The 13,173-nt window shown below is 41.1% G+C and overlaps 1 protein-coding gene across 1 annotated transcript in view; it reads left to right on the top strand.

Moving 5' to 3' along the window:
* Positions 1 to 289: 289 nt before the first annotated feature.
* Positions 290 to 13,173, top strand: part of rras2 (RAS related 2) — a 97,792-nt gene continuing 84,908 nt past the window's right edge. Inside the window, exon 1 of the mRNA XM_060838934.1 lies at positions 290 to 793. Within this exon, the coding sequence (XP_060694917.1) occupies positions 692 to 793 (102 nt within the window). The 5' untranslated portion in view covers positions 290 to 691. The remainder of the gene's footprint in view (positions 794 to 13,173) is intronic.

The raw sequence follows: 13,173 nt of genomic DNA, 5'->3' as shown, positions 1-13,173 counted from the left end.
TCAACTGCAAGTTCTTGGGAGGCACTGTGCCCGTCATTTATCAACTTACTCCCTTTGTGAAGTGTCAGTCAAAGCTGAGGCGATGAGATCCCCGATTGCTCATGGACTCAGACTGAGGAGAGAACTTGAGTGCAATTTTTGAACGAAACGGATTAAGGAGTGGGAGATAAATAGTGGAGGCTGGGGTTGGGTTAGATACTGGGGTGGTCGCCGGATTGAGTCTGACGCGGCTGTGGGTTGGGTTGGGTTGTGTTATGGGGCGGGGCGGGGAGTGACTGTGTGTGAATATTGAGCAGCCGATTTATTTACATCTGATTACAGTTTCTGACCAGCTCCGGCGGCGCCTTCCATCTGCAGCGGCGGCTGCTGCCCGGCCTGGCCTCCCCCATTTGCTCCCTCTCTCTGTGTGTGGCGGTGGCGGCTCCGAGTGTTGCCGCTTCCTGCTGCCGGCGGCGCGCCCACTTCCATGAGTCACACTCTGACAGACCGTCCGCTCCTTTGTGTCGCCCGGAGAACTTTCTCGAGCCCTCCGTGTTGCTGCTGAAGTTTGACTGCTCAGTACCTCACTGCTCCCCGGGCGTGGGGGCGGGGGTCTCTCTGTCGGTCGCTGCGGGAAGGAAGAGCAGAGAGTTGGGAGAGAGGAGAGGAGACAGAGTGCCAGGCTCCGGCCCCAGGCCCAGGCCCGGTTACCATGGCAGCCGCCAAGGACGGAGTGGCCCAGGAGAAGTACAAGCTGGTGGTGGTGGGCGGCGGCGGCGTGGGCAAAAGCGCCCTCACCATCCAGTTCATCCAGGTCAGTGCGGGGCTGCGGGTGGGCCTCTCCTCTCCCCTCCGAAACTAATCCAGACCGCGGCTTCGGCCTACTCCCCCCTCCTCCTGCATTGGGGATGAATTGGGAGCTGAGATTGCGACTCGGCCCCGGGCGGCCTTCCCCCTCATTCGTGTGCGGTCTTACTTAATCGAGGGCGAGCTGTCTGTTAGAGTTTTAAAAATTTAAATCTCGCGAGCGACCTTCGGGCTCAGTGCTGACCCTGCAGCCGTCCCCCTCGCCCCCGGGTAAACTCCTCGGCCCCATGTTAGGGGTTTGGCCGCTGCACTGTTTCAGCTTCTCTCAATCCGCGTCTCTCTCAACCCCCAGTGTTTTATCAGTTAAAATGCATCGGTTTATATAAAATACCCCCACCACCACCACCTTCTCGCTCCCCAGCCCCCCACCCCGGAATCAGGGCAGATGTCGTCTAACACGGTAGACTTGCCTGAGCCTTTTGAATGGAAGCCTTGAAATTTTTGTTTTGTATTAAACCATGGTCTTATTAGGTGGACGTGAGCCTCCTTGAACCGGTTGTTTATTTTTAAGTTCACATTTTAACAGTGAACCTAAGGTTTGAATTTGGAGCAATAGCCTGTTTACCCCGAACAGAAACTTTACAAATTGAGAAACCTGTACAGATAATTTCTGTATTGATTTTATTTCGGGGGAAGGGGGTGAAAGGCGCTAGAAGTTGTAATCTATATCGTCGCCGTTCCATTTCGTTTCTGCACAAATGGTTACAACTGTATACTCTTCGGGATTTTAGTTTGAGTCTAATGTACCATTGCAGTGATCCTTTCGTACGGGTCAATTGAAGTACTGTTTCCGTGTTTGCAGAAGGAACGTACCTAGCTTTAAAAAGCTACAGGTGCCAAAAGGCTTAGATTTCTTCCTTGGGTTTAAGATGCATTATTTGTTAGCAGTGGCGAGCAAAACCTATGTACGGCTTATAATTTTGTACTTTTGTATCGAAAACTTGCGACGTATTGTATAACTTGGGCAGCTGCTACATTTAAACCACTATCTGCTTACAACTGTCAGCACTCTTCAGCTGTCGTATTAAACCTGTCACTGACTGTAGCCAGCATTCCAATTCCCTCGCAGCTTCTGAGTCAATATTTAACACTTAATTTATAAGTTGCACAATTTCCATACTCCAGTGAATAATTTGATACGTGCTTGTTGATCTCCCATAGGTTGCTGTTGAGTGAAAAGATTACACAGAAGGGTGAACTTGTGAAGTGTTTCACAAAAGTGCTACATAAATAAAGGCAGTCATTTGACACAGTAGCCAGAATGTCTGCACTGTAACCTCTAAGTCACCTTTCAAAACGTAAAAGACAATCAGCAGTTTAACTTGTGGGCATTCAACAGCCATCGTGAAATCCTGGCACTACAAGCAATCTGAAATTCAATTGATAGGCACTTTAGTAGAGTAACCCCCAACTGGATGTTCTGTGGACAGTGACTCAGCTGCTGACTCACCAAAGCCTCTCTTCCAAGTCAGCTATGTAATATCATCCTCTCCAGTTGCCTGGATGGGTACAGCTGCACCAGCACTTGAGAAACTTTATATGATTCAGGACAAGAACCCTCCTCTGGATTGGCAGCCAGTTCATTACCTTAAAGTAAAACAAAGAACTACAGATGCTGGAAATCTGAAACAAAAACAAATTTCTGCAGAAACTCCACAGATCTGGTGTCATCCATGTAGAGAAAGCAGAGTCCAATCTTTTGGGTCCACTGACCTTTCATCAGAAATATTGACTCAACTTTCTCTCTACAGCTACTACCAGATCTGCTAAATTTCTCAATTTTTTTTGTTTCATCACCTTTTAAATGTGTATGTTCATTACACTGTGTAGATAGGTGCTATGAGTAATACTGCAGAAACTTGCCAGTGCTGCTTTGGGAGCATCTCCTAATCTATAACCTCTGCTGCCAAGAAGAACAAGAGTAGGGGTGGATGGGAACATCAACACTGGCAAGTTCCTTGCTATGGCTGATACCATGCTGGCTTTCATTTATCTTGTCTGTTCTCCCTTGCTGATTTCCTGGAATGCTCTACTCGACCACATTGTGTGAGTATCTATACCACAGAGACCTGTTGTGTTACAAGAATTCGATTCCACATTACCACCTCAAGGCAGAGCATGAGCAATACCTGCTGGCTTTGTTATTGACACCTCGAACCTCTAATTTTGGAAGATAAAATTGGCTAGTATCAGAAAATGATATGCATAAATGGGTCATTTTCTACTGGCAATATAGTCAGTGGAGTCCTGCAGGGTCTGTGCAGAGGCCTCAGCTTTTTACAATTTATATTTATGACTTAAATGAAGGTAGTGATGTTATGATAACTGGTTTGCAGAAGACAACCTTCCTTCTGGTGTATAAGGACATAAAGAAATTGCGGCCTAATAAACACAGGTTGAGTCATGGGAGAAAACAGACAGATGAATGATAACGTGGGAAGATATGCAATTGTTCACTTTTGGCAGTAACCTGTCTAAGCAATTAGAGAGAATGCCCTTATACTGCTGTACTTGTATGTGCATAACAAGAAGTTAATGTCCTGGTACAACAAATAATTAAGAAGGCTAATGGAATGCTATCCTTTCATATGACAGGAATTGAACGTATAAGTCAGGGTATTAATGGTTGGCACAGTGGTTAGCACTGCTGCCTCACAGTGCCAGAGACCCGGGTTTAGTTCCCGCCTCAGGCAACTGTCTGTGTGGAGTTTGCACATTCTCCCTGTGGCTGCATGGATTTCTTCCCATAGTCCAAAAATATGCAGGTTAGGTGAATTGGCCACGCTAAATTGCCCGTAGTGCTAGGTATAGGGGAACGGGTCTGGGTGGGTTGCTCTTGAGGGGGTCAGTGTGGGCTTGTTGGGCCAAACGGCCAGTTTCCACACTAAGTAATCTAATCTAATCCACTCTGAATTATGCAGAAATTATTGCGACTACCTTGACTACTCTGCAGTTTTGCTTTCTTTACTTAGGGGAGGACGAAAATGCATTACAAGCAACTTAGAAGAGATTTTTACTTGTTTGACACCTGGAAAGGATGGATTGTCTTATGAGCAAATGTTGGATGCATTGGGTTTGTTGCCACTGAATTTAGACGAGTTTAAGGTGACTTGAAGTATCCAAAATCCTGAATTGCCTTGACAAGATGAATGTGGAAATGATGTTACCACTTGTGGCTGTGTCCGTATATAGCAGCATTGTTTAAAATTGGAGATTTGACCTTTTTGGACAGATATGAATTTTTTTTTTCTGGTATTTTTTGGCAATTTGGAACACTCTGCCTCGGAATCATCAACAGGAGAACCAAGATTATCAGGAGTAGATGGTATTGTAAAATTGCTGCAAATAATTGAAAACACAAACAGATGAAGGGAGTGCAAGAAAGGTTCATTTGACTTGTTCCGAGGATGACAGGATTGATCTTTTTTTTATTTTTGGAATCCTTTACCTCTTAGGCTGTGATAGCCTACTTTCTAAGTAGATTTAAAGTAGGACATGATAAACTATTATCTATCATTGGTATTATGGATTCTGAGAACAATGCAGTTAATAGACATTTCAAGTGTTCAAACAGTTATGACTGGGATTGTCCTTTTTGTAAAGCAACATATCATTTGGTGAGTAGAATTACAAGAAGTCCTCTATCTATGATGTAATAAATATTCTGATCGTGTGTAGAAGGCAAGCAACACTTTCTTAAACCTGTCTGATTTGAAGAATTTTCACTAAGATGAGCAGAGTCCAAACAAAGGTGTAGAAATTAGAATGTGTAATTCAATGTAAATTCACATACAGGAGTCCATGGGGAGAAATTGAGTGAACAAAAAGCAAATCAAAAATTTTTAAACACTAGTTACGTTCTGATATTGAGATTCCAAAATTGTGAAGGTAAATTTTTTTTAAAAAGTGTAGTTTGTGCTTTACCAGTTTGGGAGGAGTGGGGAGTGTGGTTTCATTGGTAAATTCTCTTATGTGGAATCACAAACTTAACCTTTTGTCATCCTTCACCTACGTTATGTGAAAATTTCTGAGGAATGGGCATAATGAAGCTCGTAGGCTGGCTAGGCGAATTGGAAAGCATCTTTTAAATTTGTTTAATTGCCATTGAGACACTGTTGTAAGTTTTATGCAACAGCATGGTGAACGTTATTCTTATTACAGCATTCGGGCCATGTTGACTGTTTTTTCTTGTGAGTGAATTATGATTTTTGTTGAAAACAGTAAAAGTTGCCTAGTTTCAGTCTGACAGTTGAGATTGATTCATTGAGAGCAAGTCATTGGAAGTCATAATCTTATTCTTGGAAATAAGCTGACAGCTGGCTAGCACTGAAAGCTGCTTTAAAAATCTGATATGAGAGGTAGGTAGATACAGATGAATTATGCAAGGACTAGTTGCGTAAGTCCGCCAAGGGCTTGTCTGCTGTTTCGATGCTGATGGATAGGAAGCACTTCAGGGATACCCTCGAGGCCTCACTGTTGAAATGCAACATTCTCTCTGACACCCGGGAAACACTGGCTCGAGATCATCCAAAGTGGAGGAGGAGCATTTGGGAAGACCTTGAGCACCTGACAACTCAGCGTGGGGAAACAATGGAAGCCAGGTGAAAACAGTGAAAGGAATGTGCTGCCACACCAATGCCCCACCCACCCCTTCCCATGATCACCATCTGCCTCAAGTGTAACAGCCTGTGATAGCTGTACCACTCTATACAGCCACCTACGGGCTCACCCTGAGAGTGGGAGAGAGTCATCCTCATCTGTGAGGTGTTGTCCTGTTCTTCCCCTTCCTCTTTTCCCCCCCCCCCCCATTTCCCATGCCTCCAGCACCCCATTGTTAACTAAGTTCTTACCTGATCTGAGTCAGGCTGAGCTGAACCTCTTGTTTCACAAAACTCAGATTTTAACTCTTTCCCCATCTGCTTATACCCTATAACACATTCTCAGAGAAGTGGGAAGGTTGGCATGAGATGATTTATACATGGTTCAAATTTTAAATGGATTATAGGAGATCATATGCTTTCTTAACAACTCTGTCCACTTGGGTGGCCATTTTTAAGGGATCTGTGTACCTGCACACCAAGGTCCCGCTGCTCCTCCACACTGCCAAGAATCCTGTCTTTAATCCTGTATTCAACTTTCAAGTTCGACCTTCCAAAATGCATCACTTTGCATTTATCCAGGTTGAACTCCATCTGCCACCTCTCAGCCCATCTCAGCATCCTGTCAATGTCATGCTGCAGCCTACAACAGTCCTCTATACTCTCAACGACACCTCCAACCTTTGTGTTGTCTGCAAACTTGCTAACCCATCCTTCAATCTCCTCATCCAAGTCATTAGTAAAAATTACAAAGAGTAGAGGCCCAACAACAGAGCCCTGTGGAACACCACTCACCACTGACTTCCAGGCAGAATACTTTCCTTCCACTACCACTCGCTGTCTTCTGTCGACCAGCCAATTCTGTATCCAGACAGCTAAATTTCCCTGTATCCCATTCCTCCTGACCTTCTGAACGAGCCTACCATGTTAGTTGTCTCAAAAATCTGACTGGTTCGCTCATGTCCTTTTTTGGGAAGGAAATTTTACCGTCTTTCTGTAGTCTAGCTTCCCTGTGACTCCAGACCTACAACCTTGCGGTTAATGGTTAACTACCCAGTTGAAGAGCATTCGAGGATGGGCAATAAATACTGGCCCAGCTACTGATGTCTACATCCTATGGCCTGATAAAGAACAATTAACTGTTCCCTATTTCCAATTAATAACCTGATTCTACTTCCAAGCTTTAACTGTGTTATTTTGTTTTGGGGAAAGTTTAAATGGCCCTTACTGTTACAGATTGGAGCTTGGAAAGGAAAAAGTCACTCAGAATATGGGAAGAATACTTAGCTGTCCTCTGCCAGGTTGTGTTCTTCCTCTTTTTCAGAACCCCTCCAGATTGCCAGTTACCAACATTGATTGTCAGTGCTCATATCCACAGTTTGATGTTTGATTTGTAGGTGTACATGTGGAGGAGAAAGGGGTATTAGGCCAGTTATGACCAAATGGCCAGTGGACTGTACAAAAGGTCTTTTGGGTGTATGGCTGTCATTAATTGGATGAATGTGGCAAGCTATGTTGTCTTTGTAGTGTGGATGTTGATAAAATTTAGTGAACTTCAGGTCCTGAATTATTGACCTTTATTCTGCCAATCATATTCAGGTTAAGTTTGAGCAAGTAAAGGTGGAAGCTTTTACTCATGTCTTGCATGTTGTCTCAGTCTTGCTACTGTGGAAAAATGCACTACAGGATGTCTGTTTAGTAGAATTAAAGTTTGGTATTCTTGGTCATTTCGTTGTTGTACATATTCTTATTCTGCATGTATTTAACGGCTGCAGCTTTTCTGATGTATAGTTTGATTGTCGCATTAAATGGCTGATTGTGGAGCTCACATACATGAAGCTGTCAACAACCTCCTGCTTGATAGCTTGGTATTTTCATCTATTAACATTGATAATGTTTTAGACCATGAGATTTGTTTTCTGTTTCTGATGATTGCGATCTTGAACACGCTCATTGACTAAGCATCCATTTGAGTGATAACTTCCAATCTAGAAGCAGCACAGTCAAGAAAACTTGTAATTCCTAGATCTTTTCCATTGAACCTGTAACTTTGCTTTGTCATGGAATGAATTAGTTAGTTGAGTGCTTAGAAATCCCCTGAATTTAACCATTATTGACCAAGTTGATGAGCACATGTTGTTTAATATTTCAAGTACAGAATCTGTGCATAACACTAATACTTCATTCATTTCATCCACCACAAACTCACAGTAGCAGCCATGTATACCATATGTATGACACACTGTAGAAATTCACCAGGCTTTTTGCATAGTAGCTTCCAAACCTAAGATCACTCATCCAGAGGGACAAGGGCAACAGGTACATGGCAACACCATCAAAAGCAAATTGCCCTTCAAGGTTTTCTTCATTTTCGCTTTGGAAGCATATTTTGTGTTTCTTTGTAGCTGGCTCAAAATCTGAACGCTCTCTTGGAGTATTTTGGGTGCAGTAACACTAAATGGTCTGCAACAGTTAAAGAAGGTGGCTCATTACCATATTCTCAGGTAATTAGGGATGGCAATAAATGCTGGCTCATGTAACTCTAAATCCTTGTTTTAATTCCGTTTCTGAAAATTGCCCAATGAATAATATGAATGAAGATTTACTTATGAATTTTCAAACCCTTTGGATTTCCTAATATAATTTTAAAGTTCTGCCATTGACATATTGGAGTAAAGAATGCAGCTAATGTATACACAGAAAAGTACCGCAAGCAATAATGCTCTGAGACACATTATACAGTTTTACCACCTCCATCTTTATTCCGGGCCCTGGAGGGAGAGAGAAAATGATTGCCCATGTGCACAGCGTTCTCTGGAACAGCAGTTTCTCAATGAACTAAAACTTATTTTACAGGGAGGAGCATCCACATAAGGCAACATACATATTAATCGGGTGACTGTTACAATTGACGAGTGTCAAGATTAAAAACCAAGCCACCTGCTATTATGCAATAAATAACTGGCTTCACATAATGAAGATTTTTCACCTTGTTAACGATACTACATATTGAATGCCAACTGATCTTTTTAAATGGCTCTCCATAATGAATGCTTTTCCGTCTTGTTCACCCCTTACCCTTGCCTGCAGCACCCCACTGTTAACAGTAAGTTCTTATTTCAGCTGAACTTCTTGTTTCACAAAACTGTAAACTTTATTTTTTTCCCTGCCTGCTTGTACCCTATACACATTCTCAGCTGGGTCTTATATTGGTTATGTATCCAAGATTCTCTTATCCCCATTCTAACTGCACAATTATGACTTTTTAGAAATACACACATTTGAACCAAATGTAGGATAAGATGTTCAACCAAATAAACGGTGTTCTTGTTTTCAACAGTCTTGCTTGGTTTTCCTGGACTTAATACATTGATGCCATAATTATTATTGCAAGTCCCCTTTAATATCTGTAAAAGGTTTCAGAATGTAATCTGTTGAGCAAAGAAAGCATTAAAAGACTAACTCTGAAGTTGCATCTTAAATCACAATAAAATCATACTTTGTTAGATTGCCTTGTGCAGATACCTAGATACATGAACATGTAACAAGAATACTTCTGATCCCACAAACATAATGACTTGTGCTTTCATGTTCAAGACAGTGATGTCAGTGAAGTAGCATAGAATGCAAATCTTCCGGTTGTGCAATTTGTATTTTAGGTTTCAAATTTTAAGATTTGATGATGTAACTTTGTGTTTACTTGCTGGAACCTGCAGACCTCGCCCAGGAAGGCCTGGGTGATGTATGGGAACACAGCAGCATATGTATGGGAAAACCACCCCTCCAGTTCCTCTTCACACTATGCTGACTTGGAATATTCTGTTCTTTCACTGTTGCTGGAAAGCATCAGATTCCTCCTTCCCAAATCACTCTGGATGTAACCCCATCACATACTCTTTAATAGTATGAGAGGATGACTCCTACCTCCCTTTTTTTTTCCCCCCACAGAATATTTGGAGATCAACAAATGCTGGCTGTGCCAGCAGCATTGATATACCTTAAAAGAATAAAGACAAGTCTTTTATGTAACGTTTTTGGTGCTAAAAAACCTGATTGTTTTGCAATTAACTTTCCATGGATTGCTGTAATATATCAGATTTACACTTGGCTTGTTGTTTTGGCTGAACTGTTTACCTGAATTTTAAATCTCTTAAAAGTATACCAGGTTTTCTGGTTTATTACCTCTGAAAGTTTTGTATTGCCACAGCACTGAAGTAGTCTTAAAAATGTTGTAAATGTCATTCAATATGGTTTGATTGTTGTGCACTATTCCTCCTCAATCTGTGTGCAGCTTTTGGACAGTATCAACCTCATCCAGCGTCTCTGCATTGCCTTGTTTGGTATTCCAGTGTTTTGATCTGTTAAAGTAATTGTGAAGGTCACTTTTACACACATAAAGAATTTTAACATACCTGTTAAGCAAAGAAAATACTGAGCTGAAGAGGAAAATCGCTCAACAGGACTGTCCCTGCCTGTATGTTCACTAATTAATACACAAATAATAGTTAGTATTATTAATGCCTGCATTTTTTTGTGTTGAGAATTATAGCCCTAAGTTGCATCTTTTTTTCTCTTTGTCAACATATGATGTTGCTTAAGATCTACCTCTGATCAATTTTTAATTACTTCAGAGATTTGTCTTTAGGTTGAACTTAATGCTTTTGTTAAGTGACTTCACAATATTCATATTAAGGTTAATTCTTAAACTTAAGAGTGCAGGTTTGTTAATTAATGTGAAACATTGTTATAGGGAGTATGATGTAAGATGACAAATATTTCATATTACATCAGCTGTTGAAGCTGTGTCCTGCTGCTTCTGAAATGTCAAGCAGTAATTGACCATTGTTTTATGTGTTGACAATTTTATAGTCAAAACTTTCATCTTTTAACTCATTTGTGCTTTACCTTTTTATATGGGATTATTAAGGTAGGGTTAGTTGTGTTCAGATAAAACAATCTTGTGAAGACTAGAAAGTGCCATTTTATTAACTGTATGGATCTTGCACAGCTGGCTCCAACCTGAAAATAAGCTTGCTGGGACTTGTTGCAGCTGGTGGCGGGGAAGACTGGATGGAAAACATTTCCCTAACACCTGGTATTGATGGATCTTAACAAGTTAGGTTTTGTTTGCAGTTGAATATTAAAAATAACTTTCTTGTAGAAACTGATGCAATGAACATGGCTTTCACACAAAACAACTGCATCTTTTAGTTTTATAGTAGAATGCCACCCAGTTGCCTCCACAAAATGTCAGCGTAGTCTTAATTCGAGAAATTTTGAAGGAAGAACTGTTTTACGTAATTTAAATTATCTGATGGTAAACAAATAACAAACTTTTACAATAAATACCAATTTGGTATAATATGGGACTTTATTTTTGGAACAACAACAAATTAAGGTTCTTAGTTTCAAAAGTTGTTGATTCTGACCTAAGTGCAATTAAGTTTGATGCTCCCCATAATTATGATGAGGGATTAGTGACTCATGCATGTCTGCACAGTATGTCTGTAGTGTCAAAACTAAGTAATTGCAGAATTGGTTTTGAAATCTTAAAGTTCTCAACACATTTATTTCAGTTACTTACTTAATTTACAACATGGAAGGTTTGTTAAGTGCTTCTGGTTTTGATCCATAACACAAATAATAGTTACTATTATTAATGCCTGCATTTTGTTTTTGTTGAGAAATTCAGGATCATGCACCAGAGAAGTGTACTTGTTAAGAAGTTGAATAAAAATCTCAGATTAAATTTGTGATCATAGCCAACATGCACAATGATGACAATGGTAGAAATTAATTCTCTGAAATTGCTGTTTTTCTCTGAAAGTGTGACAAGAAAAGGTTTTAAAAACGGCCAATAGTGATTTCAATTTTAATTTATCACTGGATATACTAAGCAAGTACTACTGAAGAAGTGTGCCTTCTCAAAATCAACATTCTCAAAAATAGATCAAAACTTAAAAGTAATGACTGTAATTTGAGAAGGGGTGTGTTTAAATTCAACTGTGTCGGGAACAGTACTCAGTTTATTATGTGACAGTCATAGCTAGGGCTAGGAATCCAATAACGGGTATTAGCGCAAAATGTATTACTTAAAAGCACGAGTACTCTTTTAAGTGTTCTTTGTGTTTTCATCAAACCATTTTTCAGTTTTTTAAAGTCATACCGTTAGATGTAATTTTGCACTTTTCTGCCTAATAGTACTGCTTTAAAAAGACCATGATCTTTTCTAGTTCTACTGCATCTGTTGTCCTGGTGTGGTCTCCTCAAATCATAGAGACGGGACGCCGCCTTGTGGATTATTCCCAGACAACATCTCTGGGACACCGGCACCCACCAACCCCACCGCCCCGCGCCTGAACACTTCTTCTCCCCCTCCCACTCCGTCAAGGGCTGCCTCCCATTGCCAAACCATTACCACCTGACATCTGGCGAAGGAACGTCTTGTATTCCGCCTTGGGATCCTGAAACCGCATGGGTTAAATGTGTATTTTAACAGCTTCCTCATTTCCCCATCCCTCACATTATCCCAGTCCCAAGCCTCCAACTTGAGACTGCCGCCTCTGACCTATCACCTTCTCCCTCGCCTTCATCCACCTATCGCTTTCCCAGCTACCTCCCCGCCCACCCCCCTCCCATTTATCTCTCAGCCCCGACCCACAAGCCCCATTCCTGACAAAGGATTTATGCCCAAAACTTTGATTCTCCTGCTCATTGGATGGTGCCTGACCTGCTGCTTTTCCAGCACCACACTCTTGACTCTTTTCTAGTTCTGTGATTTTATCTACTTTTTAAAAATGTATTGGTATTGTCAGATATTGGTGTCAGTCTGTTACCTGGGATGTGTTTGCAAATCTGAATGGAAAAGCCATTTGTCAAATTTGACTAATAATCTTGCCTTCGAAAATTTGAAATGAATATGGTAATTTTTCTCCTTCGCTGCACCTCCCATGTTCTTTTCGAAAGAGTTCCATGGTGGTTGGGTAATTTCTGGTATCTTGCTCACCTACACATTGTCCACATGTGTGCATGGAAGAAAAAAAAAACTCTTCTCTGACTATTTCCTTATGAAGAAGGGTGTCCTTGCAAGTCAGCCCAGTTATCTTTGTGTTTCACGCATATGCAGCTTTTCATCTCAGTCATGTGAGCAATCTGTATGTTTGATGGAAGGAAATAGTTTTTCTTGGCTGAAATGCAGAAATTTTTATGCTTGCCTGTTCTTTCTTTTATATTATAATCAATGACCTGATTAGCAACCTCACGCTTAAATTACATTACCCCCATTCAATGTAACCCAATTCCCATTTTGAGCCAAGTAGCTGGGTTTTTGTAGATTTGATGGGTGCTTCGAGGTTTATAAGATGGATGTTTGAGTTGATAACATATTTTGATTAGGTTAACAAGGCCCAAGGAATTTTTACGTTGAGGGGTCAAATTTAAGACAGATATCAGAGGATGATCATTTTCCAGGGTGCTGCTAGTTTGGCAAATGTTGGTTCCTGACTGCTTTCAAGTGAGAGCAGAGCTAATTTTACTTGTCTTCAAGATAATTTCCTGTAACAGATGACGTGTGACATTATCATGGTGGGGTGGTCTCATAGGCAAGTTGATCTAGGAGAAACTTCCCCTATTTCTTTCCTAACCCAGACTAGGCTTTTCTTTATTCTTTCAAGAGAATACAAGCAATTAGGCAGGTTTGGCGATGATATATTCCAAAAGACAAGGTACA

The sequence above is a fragment of the Hemiscyllium ocellatum genome, chromosome 18 (assembly GCF_020745735.1).
Source record: "Hemiscyllium ocellatum isolate sHemOce1 chromosome 18, sHemOce1.pat.X.cur, whole genome shotgun sequence".
NCBI classification, from domain to species: Eukaryota; Metazoa; Chordata; class Chondrichthyes; order Orectolobiformes; family Hemiscylliidae; genus Hemiscyllium; species Hemiscyllium ocellatum.
The sequence above is the reverse complement of the archived record's forward strand: the minus strand, read 5'-3'. Positions and strand labels throughout refer to the sequence as shown.